Here is a 13,493-nt window from a genome sequence, read left to right on the forward strand (position 1 = left end):
TGTATCCTTATTCATTTACAATAAATTCATAAAGTACATCATTCTGATTGAAGCTAAGGGCATACAAAACTGTCTATCATACAAATAACAGTAACAGCTTATTAAAAACCAAAAAGAAAGACATTCTTAGGTCAGGACAAAGCCCACACACACTTTCCAACTAAACTTAGCCATAATCCCAACCATGTAGGATCGTCTATATGAATCATGTCCTGTCACTCTGCTCTATCAAGAACCTCCACCAGCACTCTGAATCAAATATATGAATAGAATCTTGACAAAGTAGCGTCTATACATCACTGGCGCTGACCAATCAAGCCCGATGCATTGCAAATGCAAATAAGATGAATATTAAAAAGACAAAAAGACATAAGAAACCTGTAACAACGAACTGCAACCAATGCACATTATGATATTCTGAGAAAACGACAACAGAAAACTACAGAATTGATAGGGAAGCCAAGAGGAGGGTTGAATATATGGCCCTGCAGCAATTAGATGTAATAATTGCAGAGATTATTCCCATTTAGCTTTAACAGGAACATGATCAGTCCAAATGACAGAACTCCAAAGCTCTTCATAGAAGAAGAGAATGAGCAATCAAGAGCCCACATCAGACTCTAAGGCTGATGGAAAGAACAGAAAGACAAAAAGTAGAGGAATGAAGCACAATGAGAAAACCCATGGAATCATGGACACATGTGAAGTTTAGAAGTTACATTATAATTAAAATAGAATAGCATTCAAGAAACAGAGAGAGGGCAATCTCTCTGACCACTCCCATTTTGACCAAAGCAATCCCAGAAAAAGAACACATGAAAAAGATACAAAATCAAGAGAATTTTCACTGTACAATGAATGGGGAGTAGTTTGTAGTTTGTACAATAATATGCCTCAGAATTGCAGAGTGACAGCAAGGCTTAATAAGCCATTCAGTCCCGAAAGATGGTATTTTGGGTACTGATATCATCACTGGCAACGCCATTTAACCAACAAAAATTCCAAAGTACTTTATGCTCCATTGATATAACATATCCAAAAGAAAGCCAAGACCTTCTAACTACATTTAACCTTCGGAACAAAAGGAAAAAAAAAAAAAAAGAAAAAGAAAAACTTGCCTGCGACGTGGAAAGATGTTCTTCGATTCAGCCTTCCATTGTTCCTGCTAGAGAGAGAGAACTGTTCATTGAGAAAGGGCGGTGTTCAGCCTTCCGTTGTTCCTGCTCGGATCAACAATGACATTAGAACACACTTCACTGAGCAAGAACCATGGACCGAAAAACAACAAAAAAAAGGGTAGAACATGACCGCTAGAGAGAGAGATTCATGGATCTTGTGTTATCTTTCACAGAGATGGCCGGAGAAGCTGCCGGAGATATGGTCGTTGGATTGCTACTTTGAAGGGAGAGGAGGTTGTCGACGTCTTGCTCTAACAAACCCAAGATATTTTTTTAGCTTTTTCTTAGTGCGACCCCGCTCACTTAATTTTGGGAACCCGCATCTCTCTTGTTTCTCGTCCCAAAACACTGTTTATCCGTAAACAAACACAAGAAAGGGAGAATCATTCGGGAATATTCATTTTTCTCATCCCTTTCTCAGCAATCAAACAGATCCTAATATTTTTTGGTGAGAAATCTAATTTTCTCACCGGTAATCATCGCCGGAAAAAGAAAAAAAAAAATCTCTGCCAGTGAGAACCGGCTTCTATGTTTTTGGGAAATAGAGTACCTCCAAATTGAGACCAACATGAATGCCCTCAATTTCTTTCTATAACTTAAGAAACAACTCCAATGGAACCAAATTTATGTTTTAAAGTTCCTCACAGGAAGTCGGTTCTTCGTTGTTCAACCCCTACTTCAAATCCAATGGAATCACAAGCATTTGCTCTCTGCAGCCATGGCGATCTTCACTCAACCTGCGGTGGATCTCTTCAACAGATGGTCCTTGGACGATGTCTAGAATTTTTTTTTTTTTATCAAAATAACAGTTTGCGGTTGTTTATTAACGCATGTACCATGTCAAATTCAAAGGAGCAACCAACAATAAAAGGCCCTAGCTCCATAAACCAGACACAACAATCTCCTCAACTCTGTTTTCCTCCTTGTAAGAGTAGCATGTTGGTAAAAGTACACATCCTTGAGCAACGACGCATTTACAATGTAATAGCAGAACTATGAAGCCACAAAAGTTTACCTTCAATTTATTTGCATTGCTTCTTAATGGTACTTCTCTAAATCAACATCAAGATCTTCTGCAAATGTCTACTCACCACGGTCTCTTCTCCATCTACAGACCCTTCCAAATCCACGACCACCACCATCCCTTCGTTGTCCACTTCTGGGAACACCATTCGGATTTCCAAATCCGCCATTTGTAGTTGGTAGAACAGCAACATGCGTCATAATATTAGTTCCTACACTACAGGAAAAATGAGAAATAGCGGCAGTTTAGAAGGGGGCTAAAGGCAGGCTGCCACTACAAATAATATTCTATAGCCGCAGTCATTTAAAACTGCCGTTAGAGAGTATAGCGACTGTCGCTAATAAATAATGCGCGAATTTGGGATATTTCCTCCCTCCTATTTCATTTTCGATCCCATTCTCTTCCCGCCCTCTTTCTCTCTCTTACAGTCGACCTCTCCCCACCGGACGACACCCAAGGACACCAGCCAGCATGAATAGATAATAATATTTCTCTCTCCCTCTCTCTTTTCTACTGTCCATCACCAGTGGAGTTTGTCTCAGATTTCCACCAAATAGCACCAATTTGCGACTTCAACATCAGTGGTTGATTCAATCTCTTCACCACAACATTGAACCAACGCCTCGAAGGATACATTAAAGGTAGGTTCCTTCTTGTAAGTAAATTAAGTAGTAAAAGTAGCATAAGATACAAAGCTAGGTCTATCATTTAGACAAATTAGGTTTCCAAATTCCAATGTTGTCTTGTGTATACAGATCATAGGTTTCTAGAGCTATGTCTACATATTCCCCACTCTCAAGGTGAAGGTATCCTTACCACTAATAACTTCTCCCCAAATCCGTTTTCAAAAGGGACAAGCCTATTGTTGAGTGTTGAATGACAACTTAGTACAAAGCTGTAACACGTCATTACCAACTTCTGATCTCCACCTTAGCAGGAGCATAACATTGATGAACATCTATACAAACAGTTATCTACTAATTTCAGCGCTGCAGAACCTGATTTTAATGCCATCAGCAGGCCTGGTATTAGTCCAAACAAATAGTTCTGACTTCTGAGTTCTGAGTAAGAGCCTCATCCATTTGAATTACAACTTTTCAGTAAGAGAGTATCATCCCTGTAAACTTGTTGTACTCGAAGGACAATGCTGAGAGCTTTATCATCATCGCCATGAAAACTGACAATTATCCTGAAACCCATTGTAACAGAAATCAATCGCTATCAATTCATTTTGGGTGCCCATGGTCGGGTTTACTGATTACTACTGGAATCAAACGCTTGTAGAAATCTGAAATTTTTAAACATCCCTAGATGCTTACAGGTTTACATAGAGGCATTCCAAACTTCAGCCACTTAAAAAGCTCTTCAATTGAGCTTTAATTGAATTTGTCTTTCATTTTTCTTTGGTTTAGTATTTCCTAGCTACTCCCTAGGGCCTACATCCAGGTTCTTTTAATGTTTAATTCTATGCATGCAATACAAAGAAAAAATCTCAGCTTGAAAAAATACTAGGTTGGGTTCTAATTTGGATGTATTTCTATGAATGGAAGTTATTTTGTAGTTCAGCAGTTTTTCATGGTTCTTGAAGCCTTCTAGTATGTAACATGATAGCAAGTTGAATAAGATGTTGAAACAAGTTGAAATTGTCTTCATTGCATGTAAATAAAATTACCACAGTAACCAACCAGGAATGTCAACCATGGATGACTACTTTGCCATGCATTAATTTTTAATGTTTCCTCAAAATGTTAACCTACTGGATTATAAGGTTCATCTAAATTGGTTCTTTGGTTTTTGGTTGCCCCAAGATGGGCATCAGTTGAGTTATTATTCAATTCCTTGTTTCGTACTATGGGATGGTCTAAACTCTAATAATCATATGACATCTAATATTCAGTGTAATAGAATAATCATGAACTTGGAGTAGATGAATTTGTGGCGATTGGATGGGTATAACCCTTTAACATGCATTTTGGATACTTTGGCATCAATTTATTACTTTCATAAAGCTGGTATCAAATCAATTACTGGACAAACCTATCACTAATTAGCATTTAGCCTCATGATATATGATTTTGGCATCACCATTTTTTAGCCCCTCTTTTATGTTTTGTATGGGAACTAATGAACATGGAAATGTAAACTTCTAAGTTGTTATTTGTTGCTTTCCCCATTTCCAATGCAACACAGTACAACTTCCTTTCCTGCTCAACTTGGGATAAGATTTGTTTTCAACTTCCACTATACAATTAGATAAATCAGGTTAGAAGAATTATTTATACATATGCTAATGTTTCTTGGATTATCAAATTGTCTATTCTTTACCAAATCTATACTGGCATGTCTGCTCTATTTGCCTGGCAAAGTAACTCTATCAACAATTATGTTGCTTGGCTTTTGTTTGATTGTCCATGCACATAATTTCTTTTCTCTTCCTTTGTAATAACTTGGTTTTTTCTGTTCTTGACTTTTACCTCTTAGAATTGTCCATGCACATAATTTTCATATTTTATACTAATAAAAAGCAATGGTGAAAGATATATCAGTGAGTTTTTGTGCTCTTCTAAACATTTTGGAATATGAATTCCTTTTCTATGGAAATTACCATACCAGCTTGACATTCATAAATATTTTTTTCCAAAATCCAGTGTTATAACACTTCAATCTTATTGTATGGAATTGATCTATTATAGACTAGTAACTCAAAACTTATCCAGCATACTTATATCAGAATTAGATTTGGATTGAATCCCATATTACAATCTACTATTAGTTATTACTGAGAATGTTTTGAAATGAGTCATCAGAGATTTAGCTCATATCCTCTCAAGATGGCTAAAGCCTAGATGGATGTGCTCCCATCTACAGTATTGCCCTTTCAACTGTATAGAACTTAGGTCCAGGATGATGTGGACAAGACAAAAATCATGGCAATGGCCCATATTTGTGCCAAAAGGTATGCCATAAACCATCTACAATAGTATGAAGTCTTCTAAAGTAAGATACCCATCCTCTTTCAGATCATCTGAAGTATACAGTAAGGCATACGAAAGAGTTGCTGAAATAAGATCCCTTCTAATGCATAATCAAGTTTCTGCAACTCATCAACAAGAAAGGGATACCTAAACAATTGTTTCCCCTTCTCATTGCCTGAAGATGTCCTCCCCAGAACCCAATGTTCAATTTCCTGTGTAAATGCATCAACATCAGAAAGTTTCCTTGCATAGTCTTTTAGACGCCTGAACACTCTTCTAGAAGTGGGAAAATACTTGCTTGAAGTTGAAACCTCAGACCTTCTACCAAAAGAAACACCTGAATAGCAAAGAGTTCATAACTGTTAATTGATAATCTCATTAACCATCACATACATAAACTAGTGGATTTAGTAGCAATGGTTTACTTTTGTAAAACTTTCCTGTGAATTACAGAATATAGTATTTTCATGGCCAAAGAAGAAAAGAGGATATGACCAACCGCAGTAAGTCCAAGTCTACTTATTCTACTTGTTTCAGGTGGCAAAGAAATTCATTAAATGGAATCTATAAGAACAACTTTTATCCGATAGGCCAATATTGTGTATGTATGAAATGAAGGAGCATCCAACTAGAATTCCCATAGAATGAAAAGAAAAAGAGAAATGACAGCAAACATGCATAAAAGCTAGGAGAAAGTTAACCAATTATAAAGTAATAGACATATTGCAGAAACACCAAAAAATGAGTTGTTATTCTAGACTCAATTGTTTCAGGCTATTCTTTATGCTTAATGTTAAAATGTGTAATTGCCTATGTAAGGGCATCATAGCCTTTGTATTTTTTACTAGGTTGTTTGGGTTTAGTTCTGTTGATTTATTCTTACTCGTAGGATTAACGGTATTTTTGTCTTAATACTTATCATTACCTAGATACTATTCTTTAAGGGTGACTTGCATGACTAAGGTGGTGTAAAATTGTGCTGCTCCGAGGGCTCTTCATCCCCCAACAAACTACTACCCTCAGTTTCTAGAATTCCATAATCTAAGTACTCTGGATGTGGATTACTAAAAGATTCTCCACACTTTTGCAGGTGTCTTCTATATTCAGCATGAGCAAAGTGACCAGGTAAAAGGTCTACTTTGTTTCCAATGCACAATAATATGTCAAACTTCTGAATATCATTGCAAGAAACCCATTGCTGGAGGATGGTAAAAGATGATAGCTATAAGTCATATCAATACAAGAAAGATAAGAAACTAGCCACATCCCAATAGAAAACTCCTCACCAAGATGAGCCATCCATATAGAAACATCAGCTATATGATACTTTGTATCGATAGTCCACCTAGTCAATGAAAACCATGTATTAGTACTTCAGATGCAAAGTTTACTCATTTCAAAGAAAGTATAAACCAGGTGTTTCTTGCATAGTAAAAGCAATTTAATGTTAAGATCCTAAATAGTGGGCATCACCAAAAACATGTTCTTTCCTCCAAAGGTAAGTTCTGATTTACTGAGCAATTCTAGAAAGATTTCCTTAACTAGCTATTTAAGTACTTAAAATACCTTCAAGTTACCATCATTTAAATTATAGAAAAGAACATAATTCTTTTGGAAAACTATGCTATATGAAAACTTTTAGAAATAAAATATTTAAGCCTCCCCCGCTTTTGGTACATAATGTGGGGAAAAAAGAGTATAAAAGCCAGGGATTAGCCCTTCCCCTACTTTCATCTAAGTGGGAGATCACCCTCAAACTTTTGGATAGCCAATCATCAATTGTTGCCTTCCCTCCAAGAGTGAGAGAATTGCTTCTCTTTGCAATGTGGAAAGCATTAGCTATATTTAGAATTGTTGGCGGTGATATAATGACTCAAACTTTTGTCACTACAGAAAGGGTTAGGGATGATTGTTGAAGGTGATTGCAAAGTGCTTATCTCATGGCTCAATTCTGAGGAATAACCATCATGGAATTTCAGGGTCTAGCCCCTACTAATTTTGATCGGGTATGTCCACTATCTATCTTACTAATTGAATACCCATTGCAACTATTCATACTTCCCAACCTTCAATTGGGCCAATTGGATCATGCAAATGGGTTGGATACCCTGCATCATGGCTAAGGCTTCTATGAACTTAGTCTGGGAGTATTTGTTTTCTTCTTAGGGTACAGTAATAGTTATTTCATAAAAAAAAAGAATAAAAAACTAGTGAAATATGAACAAATACATATTTCATCAAGTTAAGAAACACGACTAGTGGAATATGCAGATTCTGAGCAGTATCTATTCACTGTGCAACAAGAGCTATTAGAGAAGCCAGGAAGGAGCTTCTTAAAAGGTGTAGCTCAGATGAATTTTATTCAACCTTTCAGTTGGACACCCCCACAACCATGCTTGTTGTTAAAGAGCTATGTGGACCTGACAATGTGGAGAGATACTTGCATGGAAAAGACAAGAGATGAGGGAGGAAACATGATATTTGTATTAAAGAATCTATCAATTTGAAACTAAGATGTATTAATTTATGATTCAAATGTTTTGAATGGAGAATAGACTTCTAGCGACACTTCTTTTAGCAGCATTTTGCCGACTACCACTAAAAGTTATTTTTCTTGTAGGGCTACAATCTCTATTTTCATTGGCTTCCCATCAAGCTGAACATTGTTATACCTCTTGACAACAGCTAGAGCATCTGCCAGGCGTGAAAAGATAATTTCTGTTGTCACCTTCGATCTTCTATCATAATGGATTGAATATTGTTTTAGGTCACCAGCCTCTAGAAAGAGCTCTTGATGTCCTCGTTCGAGACACCATAATCTAAGTTGGAGATGTAAAGCTTGGTGCCTATTTCTATTGTAGACGCTCAAGCCACCTGCACCAGATAAGTTGTCACCTGATCTATGAACATCGGGAGCTTGAAACGGATTTATCATCGAATAAGGGCCTGAACTGCTACCCCTGCCTCTGAAATTAGCCCCTCTAGAGGCGTGGTTCTGCTAGTGTTTTGAAGCATCAAGTTGTTGATATCTATCCTATGAGGTGTGTTGACCAAGCAATATACCTAAGAGACTACTTTTAGGAGAATGAAGTCCATAGCTGAATGCTTGGAAATTGAAGAATGATGGCAAACGATGAAGAACTTAGCAAGTTCCTCGTCCGATGCCTTGTCCTCTCTTCATATTTTTGGTTTCTTTCTTTCTCCGTTTACGTTTTAGTGTAGTCACCAGTATCCATGGCTAACAAAAGGCTAACAGAAGGGGTCTTTGTCTAACAGCTAAAATTCATGGGGTCTTTGTCACTGACCCCATAGTACAGGGGGTCCGTGTAATTTACCCTAAGAAACATGGCGACTCTTCTGAGAGACAGCATAATACAAAGAAGTGCGAGTTCAAAAACTTAGTCATAAGAAGGTAGGCAGATGACCCACACCCACGGCTTGACTAAGTACGCACACGTGAAAGAGAATACCCAACCACTCACCAAGTTGGGAGAGTATATATGTATATACACTCCATTTGGGTCCCCATAAGACAAAGGTCATCTCCTAGTAATAAACTCAATTTTTCTTGTAATTTTCCCATGTGGAATTCAAGCAATTCTAGGGGAGGAAAAGTGGCTTAAGAGTGGAGGGAAATTTTGAAATTTGTCATCTCCTAGTAATAAACTCAACTTTTCTTGTAATTTTTCCATGTGGAATTCAAACAATTCTAGGGGAGGAAAAGTGGCTTAAGAGTGGAGGGAAATTTTGAAATTTGGCAAAAGTCAAATAAGCTTGTGTGAGAATGAAACAAATGTGGGTGTGTGCAAGAAGTGCAAAAGACAAAAAAAAAAAAAAGGTTTTTGATGACACAAAACTATCCTTTCTAAACTTTTGAATCACAACACCTAAAACTACTACACAAGTTATTGGGGCTCACTCGCTAAATACTCGAACTCAACTCTATGTACTTGAGTCAAGTAGTTGGTTGAGCCATGTTTGAACTTCAAACTACCTAGCTCAAGTAGCTCGTAAGCTTAATCGAGCTCATAATAAAATACTATTTCTTAATATATTTGTATTTATAATATAAATAGATATTAAATTTTTAACATTAGTTTATTTATAATATAATAAATAAATTTATAATCGATTTTCATAATATATTTTATTTATAGTATTTAGAATATTAATTAATCTATATTTTTTAAGACATACTCAAGGTTCTTAATATATTTTTATTTTCAATCTGTTTGATATTAGTTTATTTATAATTTTTAATACTAATCAATTTATAATTGGCTTGAGCCAAGCTGAGCTTGAATAGCTCATGAGTACCAACTCAAGTCAAGTTCGAGAAGGAAACTTGAAATTTGGTCAAGCTTGAGCCAAGTTTTAAGCTCTAAGTTTTTGAATCAAGCTCAAGCTCGAACAGCCTGACACTCAACTCGACTTGGCTCTATTACACCCCTACTCTTATCCACCAAAAACAAAACGAGGGTCTCTCAATTGAGGAGAGAGTTGAACTGTAGTCAGATTGACTTGTTTCGGTACTTGGTGGAACATGGGTGGCATTTAGATTCCAATTTGACTAAAGAGAATTAGAGAAGCAACCCCTTGTTGGTAGGGAGCAAATGGATCGGATCAGATTCAAATCAGGGTATATTCAAATCTGATCTGACTCTGTTCATGTTAGATCCAATCTAATCCGAAGATTTGATTGGATCTTATAGGACTCGATCTGAATTTGAATCCTATCGGATCTTTGGATCTGATTTGGTCCGACTTGTTTTCTTTAAAAATTAATAAATTATTAAAAGAAAAAATAAAATATACCAATTTAAATAAAGAAAAAACAAAATATATTTTTTAATTATTTTCATCATATATATACATGCTTTTATAAAAAAAATAAATAATATAACAAATTTATAAAAATACAATATAAATAATATATCTATAAATAAATAAATAACATATATACATACATATACATATATGTATATTTATAAATATATAACACATCAGATCAGATCTTGAATCGAATAAGGGTGATCTAAATCTGATCCGATCTGAAGATCCAAATTCGATCAAATAAAATCGGATCGGATTACGATCCTATTCATTTGCACCCCTACTTGTTGAATCTATTTTGGCTTCCTCCTTCCTCCAAGCAAAGTTGTGAGTTGTATGATCATTGACAAGACACTTTTGCCTATATGCCAATAACAGGGATGACTTGTGGTAGGAGCCCAGTCTTTCTCAGTACTGTTCCTATAGGCTATAGACACGGGTTTATTGAAGCATAAGAGATATGATTTGCCTCTACCAATACGCTATGTATATATATATGAACTTTGCATAGTTAATTTGCAGCTGAGATGGATTCTGGACTCTGTTCTCTATCAAATTGAAGTCTGTATGTATGCATGTCAGTCATAAAACAAGAGTAGCTTGGGGCCCCACATAATCTTCCATATATCTTCCATGAATGAAGCCTTCATGTAACTGATAAGCTAGCTTGTCAAATGTCAAAGAGGTTTTCATGGACAAAAATATATTCCGGTTATATTTAAACAGTCAGAACCCACAGATAGTTAATTTGGAAAAGAGAAAGGATTAGCTGAACACCATTGCATTAATTGTAGAATTAATGATAATGATCCACGCCACGCCACGCCACGTCAGTAATAAAATACAGGGCATGGGAAATGGGATGGACAACCATTTAACTTTTCACTGTATACCATATGCATATGTATTTTATCATTGGCATATTTAGCAGAATCCAATGGCTGTTCGGCAGGCAGTGAAACCTATAATAATGCTCTATGCCAGTCATTACGTTCAGCTATGGGTCCATGTCTTTTATTTCTATTACCTGCTGAACAGTTAATCCGATTTCATACAGAAATGATACGTTCATCCTAATTGAAAGCAAAATCTTGAGAAGCCATCGGCCAGTACCATAGTACCGTATTGAATAAGACGTGTCTGAAGATAGAAGAAATAGGAATGGGTTTTTTTACTATTATTATTGTTGGATTTTAATCTTATTAGAGATTAAATCCAATGGAGTTTGATTGGTCAATTACATAAAAAATTATATATGTATACATGTCTTGAAAATAACTCTTTTCTTACTAAAAACAGTTTTTTAAATTGTCCTATATTGGAAAATTACAAGTTTTGTTTTGGGTTTTTTAATAGGAACTGATTTATACTCCTTAGATAAAGAGAAGAGAGTGTAGAAGCTTGCTACCACGTAACATGCACGCATGTGTGTATGACACAGTGAGGACAAATAATATTATAAAGACAGTGTCTCCAGACGACGCACCTCAAAGTTTTTCCTCCAAGTTTTAGTGACCCCATTTCTCAATGACTATTACTTATCACAAATCCCATGATTCAAGGGTCGAGATTCACCATTGGATGCTTACCATGTGCACCTACAAGATTAATTATGTCAAAAGTATGTATGGATTGTGATCCCAACTGTTTTTTGTTTAGTGTATAGTTAATAAAGTAAAAGAAAACATAGAAAAAAAATGTTTTCTAGGCCTCTCTTAGATGGGAGGGGGCAGGGACACATCCAACATTGTGAGAGTTCTATATGCAATGAGACGAGTGAAAGTGATGGCTTAATTTTCTTCCTCTGTAGTTTTTCCTTGTTAATGATTTTTGAGGATGGTTAGAAAGGCAAATATTATGCATTGAAAAGACCATTGTTTTCAAAATCGGATTGGACTGAACGGTCGGACCAGAAAAATCAGGAACTGGTCACTTAATCGATTCTATTTTCCTCCAAAACTGCTTTTTCCATCAAAATCGTTGATTTTGGTCAAAAAACTGTTGAACCGGCCGATTAACCATTCAAACGGTTTTGATCGTTTTCCAATTTTTTAACTTTTTATTTTTTTATCAGAACGGGCCGACTGTTCAGATCTACCGTTCGAACCATTAACCGGACCCCTAACCGATTCGTTTTTAAAAACCATGGAAAAGACGCGCTAAGAAACAAAGTTCTTGTGTCTGGCTTTTATCAGGATCAAGGCAGGCTCTATACTCTCACCGTTCATGCAGCAGGAGGGCGCACCACACATCTTTTGCCTCTTGTGGCTGCTTAAAGCGTGTGTCTTAGAGTAAACACCGTTGCCCATCAATGCCATTAGACTTTATTCGAATTCTATACGAAAACCTGTAATATTTTGTTCCATTCTCCACTTCCCACTCCTCTCTCGCCAAACTGATTTCTCTCTCTCTCTCTCTCCAACTGGCGGCAACCAACAACAATCACCGGTTGCAGGAGAGAACGGACTACGAGGAGACCCAAGGCTGCAGGCTATCTCTGAAGCGATTCGAGTCGTGTCTCACTTCCCCAAACCAGGTCATTAGCTGGCTTTTGTTGTATTTCCTTGTTCTATTATTACTTCATGGAGCTTTAGTCGAACAACTCTGTTTTGAGTGTCGTATCTCTTTTTATCATCTTTTTTAGTGTGGCTTTGTGTTTCAGGAATCATGTTTCAAGATATAACGACGTTGTTACTTCATCACAGGGCATTCAAGGACACTGTAGACATTTTTGTTGATCGTTACAGAGACATGGACATCTCCGTTGTCGCTGGTATTGGTTGGTCTTTGGCTCTTCCTCTCTTGCATCATCACAGACACACACTTCTCTCTATTTTAGTCACTTGGGTCCCCCTCCCCCACTGCTGAGAGATGTGGGTTCTGTGTAAAATTTGATTTTTCTTTTTCTATTTCAAAGTCTTATTGTGGACTGGTTCAAAATTGGTACATTGGATTTGGTGGGTCTATTGTTTTTTCCCTAAAAGAGCTTGTGAGAACTGGGGTTGCATGTTTGTTTCTTTGCCCTATTTCACCTTTTTCTTCCTCTCGACATTTGTTAAGTTTAGTCTACTTTTGCCATGTATAAATTATCTAAAGATATTTTTCTTCTCACTTGGGTTCTACCTGGTTTGCTTATTCCATTTGCATGCTTCTCTTTTTTACCAAACAAAAGGTTTTTTTTTCTTTTCTTTAAATTTCCTCTTTTTGTCTGAAAGTTGGATCAAATGAAAACATCTACAAGCTTGTCTGGTTTTAGTTTTATTATTCTAAAGAAGAAGAAAAATGACCCTGAGTTGAAGTTTCTGATCAGTGAATGACCTCTAAACTTTAAGGTCTTCAGCCTGAGGAGCATCAAAACGCTTCTTCTATTAATAATGTTAATGTTGTGTATGGCCTTAATTGTTTCTAATTTGATTGTTTGGATATTTACCGTTAAGCCTGCATCAGCTACAATCATTATCGCAGTAAATCCTTGGAACCATC

The 13,493-nt window shown here is 36.4% G+C and overlaps 1 protein-coding gene, 1 long non-coding RNA gene and 1 other non-coding gene across 3 annotated transcripts; 1 reads left to right on the forward strand and 2 right to left on the reverse strand.

Moving 5' to 3' along the window:
* Window positions 1-889: 889 nt before the first annotated feature.
* LOC148803541 (small nucleolar RNA SNORD96 family) lies at window positions 890-979 on the reverse strand. The gene has a single exon (XR_016081519.1). It is a non-coding gene; the product is annotated as a small nucleolar RNA SNORD96 family (small nucleolar RNA).
* Window positions 980-2,708: 1,729 nt separating this feature from the next.
* Window positions 2,709-7,937, forward strand: LOC104588849 (uncharacterized). The gene is made up of 4 exons (XR_733861.3): window positions 2,709-2,843; window positions 6,268-6,302; window positions 7,071-7,183; window positions 7,798-7,937. It is a non-coding gene; the product is annotated as an uncharacterized LOC104588849 (long non-coding RNA).
* Window positions 2,842-8,112, reverse strand: LOC104588848 (uncharacterized). Its single transcript, XM_010246972.3, has 4 exons — window positions 7,850-8,112; window positions 6,464-6,522; window positions 5,325-5,514; window positions 2,842-3,391 (listed from the first exon to the last, which is right to left on the reverse strand). The coding sequence occupies exons 1-4, from the start codon at window positions 8,110-8,112 to the stop codon at window positions 3,277-3,279; spliced, it is 627 nt and encodes a 208-aa protein (XP_010245274.2). The 3' UTR covers window positions 2,842-3,276.
* Between the last annotated feature and the right edge of the window lie 5,381 nt (window positions 8,113-13,493).

Source organism: Nelumbo nucifera, chromosome 1 (genome assembly GCF_055504915.1).
Source record: "Nelumbo nucifera cultivar China Antique chromosome 1, China Antique-T2T, whole genome shotgun sequence".
NCBI lineage: Eukaryota > Viridiplantae > Streptophyta > Magnoliopsida > Proteales > Nelumbonaceae > Nelumbo > Nelumbo nucifera.

What these genes read in the sequence shown, in the direction of transcription:
- LOC104588848 (XM_010246972.3), bottom strand. Translation starts at nt 8,112, where the DNA reads ATGATAAATCCGTTTCAAGCTCCCGATGTTCATAGATCAGGTGACAAC. An exon ending in GCTCTAGCTGTTGTCAAGAG is followed by an intron (nt 6,523 to 7,849) that starts GTATAACAATGT and finishes TTCATTGACTAG; the next exon opens with GTGGACTATCGATACAAAGT. An exon ending in AAGGGGAAACAATTGTTTAG is followed by an intron (nt 3,392 to 5,324) that starts GTATCCCTTTCT and finishes AATGGGTTTCAG; the next exon opens with GATAATTGTCAGTTTTCATG.